Source organism: Hylobates moloch, unplaced genomic scaffold (genome assembly GCF_009828535.3).
Source record: "Hylobates moloch isolate HMO894 unplaced genomic scaffold, HMol_V3 SCAFFOLD_8, whole genome shotgun sequence".
NCBI classification, from domain to species: Eukaryota; Metazoa; Chordata; class Mammalia; order Primates; family Hylobatidae; genus Hylobates; species Hylobates moloch.
The window spans coordinates 20,757,565-20,772,712 of record NW_026652283.1 but is presented as its reverse complement, the minus strand read 5'-3'; the positions used below and the strand labels follow the sequence as shown (position 1 = coordinate 20,772,712).

At 37.5% G+C, this 15,148-nt stretch overlaps 1 protein-coding gene across 2 annotated transcripts in view; it reads left to right on the top strand.

Moving 5' to 3' along the window:
• The window catches only part of ST8SIA1 (ST8 alpha-N-acetyl-neuraminide alpha-2,8-sialyltransferase 1), a 174,702-nt gene extending 161,822 nt beyond the window's left edge, over nucleotides 1–12,880 (top strand). For both annotated transcript variants that reach the window (XM_058441865.1, XM_032159801.2), the window contains one exon: nucleotides 1,563–12,880. In XM_058441865.1, the coding sequence (XP_058297848.1) occupies nucleotides 1,563–2,049 (487 nt within the window). In that variant the 3' untranslated portion in view covers nucleotides 2,050–12,880. The remainder of the gene's footprint in view (nucleotides 1–1,562) is intronic.
• Nucleotides 12,881–15,148: the final 2,268 nt, after the last annotated feature.

Here is a 15,148-nt window from a genome sequence, read left to right as displayed (position 1 = left end):
ATTGATAAAGCAGGCTACTGGATCAAGAAAGCAGGCTACTGGATCAAGGACATGAAGACAACTTGAGAGATTTCCCTTCCTTCTGGCCTTGGGAAACATACCTTTCTGGGCAGGCAGAGTCAATAATGCTGATTGCTATGTACAATCCTGTGGATTTGTGTATTCAGAACTTTAATTTCACAAATTATGATGAGGCTGCCAACATGTCAGGCCAGACTTTCCTCTGCTAGTTGTGGCTCAGTTTATTCTTTGATGCTGCTGCTCCACCTGCACATAACCCAAGATAGGCAGCTCCCATGGTGAAAGGAATTAAAAGTTGCAAGGCCCTAATCTAGTTTGTAGCTTTTCTCTCTCTCTACCCTTCTCTCTCCCTCTCTTTCTCTCTCTCTGTTTTTTTTAACTTGAGTATATTAGCAGCCTCTTACCTGGTCTCCAGGCTACCAGCCTCTTCCTTCCAAGGTAATCTTCTATTAGAGTACCTTTTTTTTACACAGACTGATAGTTGTCATAAGTGCTGTAAGCAGTCACTGTTGTGAAGATTTCCTGTCACCACAGAGTGACGTTCTAACAAACAAAACAGATATAAGAGGTTTTTCGAAGAGTGCCTTGTCTTCAGCCACTGCCCCCGCCATTAGCACCTCCTACATTCTAGGGACAGAGAATCCTTGTCATTGCCTCGGTATATTGCATACTCTTGCCTATAACCAAAGTGTCCCTTCGAGTTTAGTTGCTGTTCTTTCTGTTGTTTCCCTATAAGAAGTGTATTTAAATGTTATTCCCGCTCTGTAGCTTTCTTGGACCACACTCCCTCTTTCAAGGCAGAATTATTTTTTTCATCTGTATTCCATAGTACTTTATACAAGTATCAACATTGTATTTAGAACATTCTATTGTATTTACTTGTATCTTGTACTTACTTGTGTTGTACTTACCTGTTTCTACAACTGCACTAGAATTTCACGTAATCCAAACTGAAAGAACGTAGGAGAGTAGAGTTCTTTGGAGCAAGCAATATGGGCAACTCCCCGCATCATTTTGTAATAGTAACAAGCTTTTCTTTTTCCATGTAATATTATAGTTGTAGCATTGATGAATCTGAATATTTGTAGAATCATAGAATTTCAGTGGGGAGAGGTATCTTAGAAGTGATTCCTTTGATTTGCAGACGAAGAAACCAGTCTTGTGGTTATGTTAGACCACCTAAGCACCTTTCATCAAAATCCCAGCCAACAACCTTTAGAAATTTATGAGAATTAAACCATTTCCCATTTCAGGCAAAAACATTCTGGAAGAGAACAAATGTACAATGCATTTTAGTTCAGAGGGAGCCCCATTAACAAATGTTAACTGCGTTTTAAGAAGTTGGGGTCAGGGAAAAGGTCAGGCTGTTTGATGAGAGATAATTGATAGGTTCAAGGAGGATTTTAGATACAAATAAAGTGTTTTTCATGTGTTTCATTGAAATGATTTGAGGTATCAGGGCCACCAGAAGACAATAGAGTGGGTTTTAGTGAGTTTCTTTTTGTCTAGGTTTAACTGAACCGTTTTTTTTTCTTTAATAGGTTTCAGAACCTTCTGTGGTCCAGAAAGACATTTGTGGACAACATGAAAATCTATAACCACAGTTACATCTACATGCCTGCCTTTTCTATGAAGACAGGAACAGAGCCATCTTTGAGGGTTTATTATACACTGTCAGATGTTGGTGCCAATCAAACAGTGCTGTTTGCCAACCCCAACTTTCTGCGTAGCATTGGAAAGTTCTGGAAAAGTAGAGGAATCCATGCCAAGCGCCTGTCCACAGGACTTTTTCTGGTGAGCGCAGCTCTGGGTCTCTGTGAAGAGGTGGCCATCTATGGCTTCTGGCCCTTCTCTGTGAATATGCATGAGCAGCCCATCAGCCACCACTACTATGATAACGTCTTACCCTTTTCTGGCTTCCATGCCATGCCCGAGGAATTTCTCCAACTCTGGTATCTTCATAAAATCGGTGCACTGAGAATGCAGCTGGACCCATGTGAAGATATCTCCCTCCAGCCCACTTCCTAGGGACAATGGAAGAAGAAAGGACTGAACCAGGGTATTTTTGTTAGGTTTTCTATGTGACTCCAAGAAGGAATGGTCAAGTTGTTTCATGGATTTGCATGGGCCCATGGAAAAACAGGAAAGGAGCAATGAAGATCCAAGCAAAACTTTACTTTCAGTGTTGGCTTGGAGGACAAATAAGAAATGAAACATCCTATGAAATACTTTATAGCACATGGCAGATTTGCAGCTAGTAAACTGCTGGTGAAATGCTGTTGGTAAAGCACATGGTTCAAATCTAGAAGATGCAGTTCAAAAACAAGACAGACTGGAGTTGTTAGGGCTGAGGAACCAATCAAGGTAGAATAAAGAAAATGTTGGGGTAAAAGTGTTGCTGATTGTCAACACAAACTGGCTTAATAATATTAATAAGAACCTGTCTTATTAAGACTGGCTTTAGAACTGTAAGTTTTTAAAAAAATTATTATTTATTTTTGCCCTCTTTGGGGAAGTGGGTGGGTAGATTTGAAAAATCCCTTCCCGAGTAATAAAGATACAAAATGTTACTGCTGATAATTGTGATTTGTTGAGCCATGTCTATATTAACTATAGCTCCCCTCTATTTTTAAAATTTTACATAAGAATTGCTTCTTCCTCTTTTGTCAAGTCTACAGAGACAATGTGAAGCATTATTGAATTTAGACTGTGTTGATTCATAGTCTGGATAACAGGAGCCACTTTCCTTCCTCAGAATTTAGGACATAAACCCAATTTTAGGTCTGCATTATGTAAGCCTGTTTGCATTGTCATTTTTATTTTGGTGCAAAAGACTACCAATATGAGTGCATTATTTATTTGTAAATTGGCATAATTGTCTTCATAATTTAATGTTCAGAAATGCAGTAAAGCACACTGATGAAAAGCTTAGTCTCTGTGGAAGACAGACCAGAAGACAAATCCCTTTTCTATCTACTGTGGCATATTCACTGCAAGGCAAAGGACATGTATGCATACATGCAAGAATGAATTGAGCGAAACTTTGAATATGTTTCCTCTTTTGAGCTATTGCTATTTAGTAGTTACCTAAAAAAGAATACATTTTTACTAGTATACCATTAAAAATGTAAAAGGCTTAACATGTATGCATGTATGCATACATGTAGACACACATACACACACACAAAGTTAAAGCTCATTACTGTGCAACTATGAAAGCTGAACTCATATGACCTGGTATGGCAAAAATTTGTAACCAGTGTTGGAGATCACAAATGTGTTATGCACTGTCCATTACATGTTGATATAAGACAACTGAGCTCACTGGTTGCTGCACATAATACCCATAGCAGCACAAGATGCAAGTCTTACCCCAAATGCTTACCCGGAATGAGCAGAATTGTCTTACTCATCCTGATTTTACCCAAAATATCATGAATGGGCTTGCTGTTGAGCGTGATCACACAAGGTATAGTTTGTACAAGTAAAGAGATATGAATTAGTAGCTATTTATTTCCTTAGTAGCAGGTAGGACTACTTAGCTTGTTACACCAGCTTTGATACACAGCAAGAAAACTCTACTGACAGATTACAAGCAGCCAAACGTGTTTACATTTCAGAGAAGGGTAAAGGAAGCCTCTCGTTGTCTTCATACTTTGGAATGTCTTAAGCTAAAATGAGACACTAGAGTTCAATTTCTTTTTTATTTTAAATGTCACTAAATTGTAGGTAAACTGTACCAAAAAGTTCTAGTTTAATTTTCACAGTAAAAACTTAGCATACCATGTTACCATGTAAACAATAATGGCTGGTATTTTGTGTGGGTTAATTTAACATGACATAAACATAACAAAGCCCTTGGCAAAATTCTACATCATTGAAGTAGACCATTTCTAAATACAATTAAATAGTGAGGTTATTATAAAAATTTGCATTTAAAATATGACTTGTTGATAGTGCAGATTATATTGTTACTTAGAAAGTTAAGAATTCCAGAGTAATGATTCTGTTGGAGAACCAGTTTGCTATACGGCAGCAAAAACATAATGAGAATGTACCATGAAGAAACTGTGTTAAATATTCACTTTGAGTGAAGCTTTGAATATGTTTCCTCTTTTGAGCTGTTGTTATTTAGCAGTTACCTAAAAAAGAATACATTTTTACTAGTATACCATTAAAAATATAAAAGCCTTAACAAAAACACATATAAAAGTTAATAAAATATGTTACTCAGATTAGTACTTTAATTGTTAAAATGTAATTAAAAAGCTCCATAAAACCCATACATCACAGTTGCATTGAAAATATTATCTGGACTAGAATCTCTTAAACCCAGGAAGTGGAGGTTGCAGTGAGCCAAGATGGTGCCGCTGCACTCCAGCCTGGGTGACAGGGCAAGACCTTGTCTCAAAAAAAAAAAAAAAAAAGAAAAAGAAAGAAAGAAAATATTATGTGGAAATTTTTCATCTTGTTATGATGCCTGGGATAGATTTATGCAGTAGATTTATATTTAATGTTTAGTTTACAAACTTGTGAAACTATTTCATGTGGATTCTGAAAGGCAAAACAGAAATGGCCAGTGCCGGTGATGTTTGATTAGACCAGTTCTTCACAGCTGGGGTGATTCATTATCCCTCTCTGGTGACATTTGGCAATGTCTGGAGACCAGAGACATTTTTTATTTTCATGACTCAAGGGTGCTAACGGCATGTAATTAGTAGAGGTTAGGGATCCTGCTAAAGATCTTACAATGGACAAGTCAGCCTCTCACAGCAAAATAATTATCCAGGCTAAGATGTCAGTAGTATCACGGTTGAGACACCCTGGATTAGACCAAAATGAAATTTTGATTGTTCCACCTTGTCTTTACTTAAGGATAGATATACAAGCTCACAGCATTCAAAATATGACTACAATTTAATGGAAATATTTTCTTATGGTAAATTACAACTCACTAGATACACCATACATATGCCTTTTGGCCGTAATTGGTTAGATAGGAGTGTGTGTGTGTGTGTGTGTGTGTGTGTGTGTGTGTGTGTAGCATGAAGTTAGGCATCTCTATACTTACTGTGCTATGTGTTCCTAAGTAAGGACCTTGCTAGAATCATCCTGTAGAGTGCTCTGGAATACTCTATTATTATTAAGATCTTCAGTTCTAAGCTCCCATTATCTTTCTTTGTTTATCTGAAATTAAGACCTTCAGAATTGGGCCTGGTACTTTTCCAGATTTGATCAATGACATTTTGATATAACTGACTCTTAAAATTCAGCTCAGAAGACATTCAATGAGAAAATCTTTAGTCACTTTTGGTGATGCACCTGCCAAGAGGGGGCATCACTTTGTACCATCAGACTAATTAAAAAAATTGTTGTGTAGTCATAAAAATTAGGCTGCTCCATAGGGGCAAAAGGAAGGGTGAAGAAACTAAAAACTAGTACCTTGATAGAATTTTAGTTTTTATTAGCCTCGATTTGAGAACTGCATTGATTCCAAAGATCATGACTAAGGATGCCCTCTAATTTTAATCACACTTCAGTAAAATTAAGGTAGGTGAAGGATTAAGTCATTCCATAATTAAGAAAAGTAATGTTTATATGAAAGATTTTTATATGGACAATGACTCACAGACACATATGCTTTGTATAGAGGGTTTTGCCAAAAGTTTATACAAAATTGCACATCTAAACTGCATAATTCTCATACAAGAAGTTAAGGCAGTGCTCACTGGATTTTGCTTCTGTATAGTTCACTTTTATCTGTCTTCACAAGGGTAGGAAGTAAATGATCTCAAATGGCACATGTTCAGAAAATACTGTGTTTGGCTTTGTGATGTGTCATGTCTTTCTCTTGGCTAAAAAAATTGTTTAGGCTATATATAAATTGTACCTGAAGCAATCTGGACAACATAGCTTAAAATGGAAAATAACTGAAAAAATCCTGGGATTTTACATTTGCCAAAAATACCCTTGGATTAGTCAAAGGCTTTACAAGAGTGTTATAGATGATCCAAAATGGAAACAATATTGATAACATTTCTTTTCGTCAGCAGCTATACATTCCAGTTTTATAACTTTATTATATACATTTTTTGATTTATTAATAGAAAGTCAGCCATCCAGAGTTTTAACTTCTGTGTTTGAAATATTGACTTTGTGAAATTTTTCACTGACAAATCCTTGTTAGGAGGGACCTAAGGGGGAGGGGAATGTTACCAGTCCACTGAAAACTTTAGGAAATGTTCATTGTGTTGTGTAAATACTTTCCCACCAGCACCAGGTAATATATTCTCTATGTTTGTAGAATTCCAAAGATCGAAAGCTGTAAGGACATTTATGTGAACTTGACAAGCTTGTGGAGGAATAAGGACTGAGAGTAATATTGTGCTTTTTCTTTCTTTATCTTCGCGTCGTATAGATCGACTCTCAGGTTGTATGACTTTTGTTGGGCACACATCAGGGGTGGAAGTGGTAGAAGTGGGTTAACAATTTCAGGGTCTTGCAACCTAGGTCAAAGCCCCTAATAAAGTCAGCAGTAAATATAACTAGCAACTTCATTCCACTATGTGCTAGGAGGAGGGTGAGGCAAGTTGAAAGGAGGAGATGACCCTATCCCCACACTCTCAGGATGTAAAAGGGCAGAGTGCTCTCTACCCTTAACCTTGGCTTTTTAGCACCGTCAGTCTCTGTCCTCTCCCAGGAGAGCTGCCTTGGCTCCAGAGTTGAGCTAATAGCATTGTGACTAGAGAGGTAGTGTGGAAATTCGCTGAGGACCTCAAAATTTTACACTGCCTTAAACTGTTTTGTTTTTGCTTAAACTCGTGCTGTCTAAATTTGGGTGTTTTGTGACAGGGTCTGATCACCCTGACCTAGTTATAGCCCTGCCAGTGATTCTAAAGTGGAACTTTTCCCCCTCATTGATATGGATAGTCTGAGTCCTTGAAGCTAGGGAGATATCAAATATTCTACCAGTTCCTACATAGCTTCTTTAAAAGTCCTAGAGACTAACTCACAGGAAGTCTGAAGCCCAGAGCGTCTGTTTATAAACTCCTAAATATGAGGCCACAATATTTAGGTTGAGCACTAGAAAATTTCTATTTTGCAAGTGGAAAGAGACTTGAATCTATAATTGCTGTAGCTTTTTTTCCCTTCTATCATAAGAAAATGGATACCATCTGCTTTACCCTCAGCCCAGACTTGTCTTTTGAATTTTTTACATACATCTTAGGGGTGAGACATTGAAACAACTGCATGAATGAAAAGCTTATTCAAACATAACACAGCCCCTGCTCACCATTTCAATAAGGGAAAATACATGTTTCTGTTTCTCTCTAATTCGTTTCCTCTGGTGCCAACATTTCTGATTTCTTCTGTCTCTAATACATAAGGAATAAATACCATATTATAAATTGACTTACATGCCTGCGAGCATTTGCCAGATAGTCAAAGCCTATGACTCTAACTTTTTAAAGCACAGAAGAGGAATTTTATTTTATGGTCACTCCTCTGTGTTTCTATTGATCTCTATATTGTGCTAAAATTCTTTCAGATAATTTTTTTTCTTGTTGAAGCTGTGGGATATAATCAATGATGCCCAGCTGTCTGAGAATTTTATAGAATAATCCAAATATATTGCTCCTGCCTCTTTCTGCTTCTATGTAATTAACTTTCTTTTGATGATTATTTTTAAAATGTATGCTTCACACAAAACCAATAAACATCTAAGAGATGTGATTTAATCCAAGGCAGAGAAAACTAAGAATCAGTTAATGTCTATTTTGTCTGCACAGTATTACAAACAGAAAATTGCAATAAAAAAAGGTTTAACCAAAGTGAAAAAAAGAGAGACAAAATCTTGGTTTTAATTTGAAAGGATGATTGGGAGTGATCTCAGAAGAGAGTTCAGCAGGAAGCAAGGAAGAGGCTGTTGACCTTGAGTGGAGCCTCAAGAATGGAACCTTTTTGAAATATTTTAAAGGAAATATATTGTCATCCAGCTGTTATGGTTAATAATGAATAGTTTTCTCTGGGTGAGGCTTATCCATTGCACACCTGATGTGCTGACCCCTGCGATTTCCCCAAATGTTGGAATGTTGCCTGCATAATTTGTGGTAATGGGGGACTGTGTTCCTGCTTTTCCCTGGTTACAAAAAACAAAACAAAACAAAAAAACAGAAAAAAAAAAAGAGAGAGAAAAGATGCTAGAGGAAGCAGTGTGACAGCCAGATCATGAGATGCTGACGGAGAGAACAGAGTGGTACCTGTTTACCCACTTGGACCATGACAGTCTCAAGGCTCCACCCCTTGCTGTCCCTTCCGGAGAGGTGCTCTCCTGGGAGTTTGATGGCAGTGAAACAACAATCCTGTTTTCTTTTTTCTTTCTTTTTTTCTTTTTTTTTTCTGTTGAGACAGAGTTTTTTGCTCTTGTTGCCCAGGCTGGAGTGCAATGGCGTGATCTCGGCTCACTGCAACCTCTGCCTCCCAGGTTCAAGCGATTCTCCTGCCTCAGCCTCTGGAGTAGCTGGGATTGCAGGCATTCGCCACCATGCCCGGCTAATTTTGTGTTTTTAGTAGAGATGGGGTTTCTCCATACTGGTCAGGCTGGTCTCGAACTCCTGACCTCAGGTGATCCGCCCGCCTCAGCCTCCCAAAGTGCTGGGATTACAGGCATAAGCCACCGAGCCCAGCCCCACACTCTTGTTTTCATAGCCCTTTTTTGTCTGTACTTTGGTACATATTCCCCAAATAAGATTATTATTTAGATCTCCTGTCATGATAAGGCAGTGATAGCAGGAAGTGTCACTTTGACCCTCACCCTTGGAAAGCGGGCTATGTATAGCTAGAGTTAGAACAGGAGGTTCTAACCCTGCTTCCACGATTACTTCAGTAACAGGCTTTTGTATCCATGATTACTTAAGCTACTTAGATGCATTTTCTACCCTGTATTCTAGTGTACACAACACACACACACACACATAAGCCCTTTACCCGTGGAGAAGAGGGAGATGGTTGATTCAGTGGGAGTGGGGAGTGGCAGAGGGTGCCTTAACTTTTTCTGGCTTGACTCCTACTTCCTTATGTGTTTCCTTCATATACCTCTGTCACTTTAGAGATGTAACCATGTCTGTTCCAAGTTGTATCGTTATTATCAAGAAGTCCTATAAATGTAGCAAATGTGACTATTTTATAGAAATGCACAATAGTTTATAGGCCTTGGAGAAGTCTGATAATAGTATGTAAATATCCTTCATTGAAGTCGTAGAACCTTCTAGTAGGAAGCTCCTTAGGTGATAACTGCAAGAGGATTAATGTTTGTTTCTCCAGCAAACACCAGAAGCAAGGAATCAATCTGTCACTGTTTTTCATTCAGTCTTAAGCACCGTTGGGCATTGATAGGTTGCTATAGACACTCCCTTTATAATAAATATACAGGATTCACAATTTAGGATGTCTGATGGCCACTAGGGTACATCATAGAGACACTAGAGAGAAGAGAATAAATATAGCTCATCAAAAAGCCTGCTTAATCTTTAAAAAGTCTGAAATATTACTAGAATTCCAGTTACCGTGCAGCATAGTCAGTCTAAACAGCAATGGGGAAAAAAGGTGTCTTTTTGGTCTCTTTAATTCTATTATGACACATTTTAATATTATTCCACATGTGTGCAAACTGTTTCTCAAGAGCAAAGTTTGAGGCTGGAGATAAGAAAATAGAAAAGTTAAAACATTATTTTTTCTCATATAATGTAATCTGACTACTAGTTCATGGATATAATAATTCTGGGAAAAAATTTTAGATTAAACTATAAAATTGAAATTACCTTTGAAGAGTATATGGAATTGCTTCTTTCTATTAAAGCCAACCTCTACTGGCAGAAAGTGTGGAGAAAATCAGTGTGCTCAATTCTTTTTGTAGAGTTTCATGTAAAACGTTGCAGGTAAAAAAGAAAACTTTAATCGGTACTTTCTACAGTGTGACTAGAAAAATTAGTATCTATCTCTGTTGGTTCTGCTGACTTGCTTCTTTCCACCGAATCTAAATGCAATGTCATAGGAGGAGGTTTGCTGTAAAAACATGTCTTTTTCTTTGGTGTATTCATTGTAATTATGGCTGGCAGTGAGAAGGTTCAGTAAGTCTCAATTTCTCTACCTCCCTTACTTGGAGAAAATTTGTAAATGTACCCTGTGAATAAAATGATTTTTTTTTATAGCTTGTGAAGTCTTTTTATTTTCCAGAATTAAATGGGTGATGCTTTTTCATTTTCTATTCCTGCCTTATTTTGTATCCATATCAGCTACACTGATATTTTTTTCTTACAGATGAAAAGTCATGAGACTTAGTGAGGAAATCATTTTAGAAATCCTGAATTATAATTGCTAGAATATAAGAACACTATTGGTACTTCTTATGTGGATGAAAGGACTATCTATAAGGCAAACTAGAACGAAAACTGAACATTTATTTAATATGATTAGTGAAGATGAGCCTAGTTTTTCCAGTGATGAAACTTCTCCTTTTTGTCAATATCAGTATGTGTGTCCAAGAGATACTTTAATACATTCCTAACAAGATGCAATACATTTAGATTCCCCTTATGCACATATGGGTGACTTTCAAAGCCCAAGTGTGCCTCTTTGTCTGAATTATTTAGATAATTGCTTTAAACTCCCATTCCCCTTGGGTGCTGTTGGCCCAGTTCTGCCAGACTCTTCCTCAGAGGGAGTGGCATCAGGAAAAGTGACCTTGATTCATCCTTTATTATACATTTCTCCTCAGAAATTGATCAAGTTACTCTGTACAGATCTCCTTATTAATTCTCTGACTTCATTCTCACACGACATAGCTTTTTGGGCTACAGCTATTTTAAGAAAGGACATTCTGTTACCTAATGGAAAATCTACATGGTGTTTAGCTGAATCACTTGGAAACAAATGCAAAACTCTAGTATAAATGTGGGTTACCCTAACCTATTTTCAGACCATATGAGGAAAACAGACTTAACTTGTTTTCACCAACTATCATTAAGTCCCCAAATCTAGATTTGACTGAGTCCTGCTCTTCTACTTTATTTCAATTTCAGCATTCAAAAGCAGATATGAAGACTCCAAAGGCATTAATTACTCAAGAATTCCCCCTAAACCTAAAAGGAGGATAATTATAAATCAAAGACTATATTTTTGCTTGAAAACTTACTATTTTGGATATACAGTTAGATTCCTGATGATATGAACAATTACAGATGTAGGAGGATTGACTTCATTTATAATTTATATTATTCCATTTTATGAGCTTTTAGATGTAGAGAAAACAAGTTTATGTTTCACTTACATAGACAGAGTAAAAGTTATTTCTTTCCTTCTCAATAGTCATGAATTCTGGGCCGGAATTAAAAAGTCAGCCTCAATACTTGGGAACTTTTTCATGGTAAACAGTGCAATCAAATGTTAGGTTAAAAGGCAATAAAGAATTTGTGAGTCTCAAGATAGATGCCAATCAAGGAGATTCCAACCTTTGCATATGGGGCAAGGGAGACAGCAGGAATAAGGTACAAGTGTTCATTGGGTGGGACCACTGTAATCAATTTCCTACCAGGCAGATTACTGATCTCTACAAAGAGAGTGCTTCTCTACCGAGGGTTTAACATTAGCCTTTGCTATTGTTGGTTGGGCACTTGGCAGTGGTGGAAGGCAGATTATCATTAGTCTTTGATATTAATTCCATGCATAACCTCCATATGTGTTACCAAAACCACTTTGTATAGAAGTCCATTGAGAAAGTAGTGGAGTAATTGAGAAAAGAGACCAGCTGCTACCCACTCAACACATTGTTTAGTCTGGGCCTCTTATAAAGGTTATGACTGCAGTAGTGAGGTTAATTTCTGGAGTGGTTATCAATGCGTTCTATCCTGGTGCACATAACAATTTATTCTAACTGAACTAGACATGTATTCCAGATTTGCCTTTCCTGTCCTCAATGCTTCTGCCAGCATGGCTATCTATGAACTTACAGAGTGACTCATTTACCATATTGACATCATGTACAACATATAATATCCTTCTGACCAAGGGACACACATTTTATGGCTAAAGAAATGTAGCAAGGAACTAATTCCCATAGAACTAGCTTGTATTAGCATTACTCTTTACCATATCATATAGAACATACATTATCAACAGGAGAGATACTGCCCCCTAAAGAGGAAAAAATTGGTTTTGGGGGATGTGATCTGAGAGACCAAGTTAGACCAAGTTAGATGCCTTTTTATCAATCAGGACAGACCTAAAGATTAAGGAAACAAAGTTAACCTATGGGTGGAGGATTCAGGGTCTGGCTGGCATGACACATTTCTAAATTCCTGCAAGAAAAACCACACTCTCACCAGCCTCCTTAACAATAAGAGCTTTCAGGCAAGTTATCCTAACTCTGATTTACAACCCAGACCACTGCAACTCTGATTGGACAGGGGATCAGCCTTATAAACATTCTCTTCTGATAAACTACTGCAGACCTTAAGCCAGTTTCAGCAGCTTATAAAGGCTACACGCAAACTCTTTGCATCCTGTACTTCAACTTTTGATGTAAAGAACCAAATTCCATCTCATTTTAATGCTAAAACTCAGCCCAAAAGTGAACATGGCTGTATGTTATGTGGATGTTTGCCCATCATGCATGCACTCTGCTCCCCTCATAAATATGTATAGCTTTCCCTTCTAACCTGCTGAATATTTATGACTGTACGAACCTTGCCAGGCATATAACCCAACCTGTCTTTCCCCTCTACAAAGACAGAGCACCTTTGGTCTATGCTGGAGACTTTCTCTTCCTGGATTGCAAACCAATATTGCTAATAAAACTCTCCTTTCTACTATCTAGCCTTCCGGGTATCTTTTGAATGACGAGGTAAAAAAAAAAATAGATACTCTAATGGTTAGGAAAAAAGATCTTAAAAGTTTATTTAGGGGATAATTTTAAAAAGTTTGAGGAACACTGATCTAGAAGTGTCTGCCTTACATAAAGTTGGCTTGGCCTAATAAAGACTCATTTTAAGGACCATCTGAGAGACAATTTTGGGAGTATGGGGTACCATCTTATAGGATGTGGTATATGTTTTGCACAGTGACTAGTTTCTCCCATTGTGTGTTTGGGCTGTATTAAGAATATCTGGATCTGGGAACCAAGGGATGGAAGTAGAAGTGGCTCCACAAGCTATGATACATTGTGCTTTTATCAGTTTTTAAATCAGAATATTATCTAATTATCTTGTGATTTTTCTTTAAATCAATTGTCACTTAGTATATTTTAAATTTCCAAATATATGGAAGATTTTCTAGTATCTTTTTGTTATCTCTTTGTCATTTAATTCTGGCATGACCAGAGAATATATTATGTGTGATTTTATTTTCTAAAATTTATTAAGAATTATTTTATGGTGCAGGTTCCATGAGTACTTTAAAGGAACATCCATTCTGCAGTTGTTGGCAATAGTGTACTGAAAGCGTTTATTAGGTCAAGTAAAGATGATCCTTGAACAATGTAAAGGTTAGGGGTGTCGACCCTGATGCATTTGAAAATCTACATGTATCTTTTGATTCCCCCAAAATTTAACTACTGATAGCCTACTGTTGACCAGAGACCTTACCAATAACATAAACAGTTGATTAACAAATATTTTGCTGACATATGTACAAATAATATGCTGTATTTTTACAATAAAGTAAGCTAGAGAATAGGAAATGTTATTAAGAAAATTATAAAAAAGAGAAAACATATTTACTATTCATTAAGTGGATCGTCATAAAAGTCTTCCTCCTCATCACCTTAATGTTGGGTAGAATGAGGAGGACAAGAAAGAGGAGGGATCGATCTTGCTCTTTCCGGGTGGCGAAGATGGAAGAAAATCCTCATATAAGTGGATCTGTGCTGTTCAAACTTATGTTGTTCAAGGGTCAACCGTACACTCTTACTGATACATTTTATCTATTTGTTCTATCAACTATAGAAAAAAAAGCATATTAAAGTCTCTAAGTATGACGTGCCAATTTCTCCTTTTAGTTCTATACGTTTTAGCTTTATTGAATTTACTTTGAAATTTATTATAAGTTTCATTCATTGAGGAGTCTGACTTCCAGACCAAACTCCTATCTGTAATTCTTCCTGTCTGACCACAGGCAATTATAAGGCTTTGTCTGGCAGGCCTAATGGAGAGAAGCTGCTCTCCTGTATTATTTTGTTCTTGAGTCACTATAAAGAAATATCTGAGGCTGGGTCATTTATTAAGAAAAAAAGTTTAATTGGCTCATGGTTCTGCAAACTGTACAAGCAGGGCACCAACATCTGCTTGGCTTCTGGTGAAGTCCTCAGGAAGCTTATAATCATGTTGAAAGGCAAAGCACAAAGCAGGAGCTAGCCCCTCACATGGCAAGAGTGGGAGCAGGGTGGGAGGTACCACACACTTTTAAACAACCAGATCTGGTGTGAACTTGGAGTGAGAACTCACTTATTACCAAGGGGACGGTGCTAAATCATTCATGTGAGTTTTGCCCCCATCAAACAATCACCACCCACCAGGCCCCACCTCCAAAATTGAGAGTCACATTTCAACATTGAGATTTGGAGGTGACAAACATCTAAACCATATCACCTCCTCACACCTTGGTGCATAGCCAATTCATCAGTTTTCTAGAGTGAGTTGCAGTCAAGGACTTAGGACTCTTAGGAGAGCCATGTTCATGTGTATATTGGCATTCCTAACCCAACACCTTCATGTAGAGGCCTTTTTATCAGGGGCCTTTGTTGAGACACTTCTCCACTTTGACTCAGTATCTTTCCATTGCTGGAAGACCTGCCCTCTCTTCTTCCCCCTGGCCGATAGGTCCATAAAGAGAGAAAGAGCCTTTTGTTTAGGATTCCTTGGCATTGAGGCAATTCTCCCATCTACACTGCATTCAGTTAACTCTCACCTAGTACCATTCCATGGGGAAAAACTACACCCTAGGAAACTGGTGCCTCCTCCTTGCAGTGTCATAGTAAGTAAATAAAGGCTTGATTGTTGCTTTCAGTTGGCTTATTGTCCTAATTGACCAACATCTGATTGCTTGAAATACACATTGAAGATTGTGATATTTT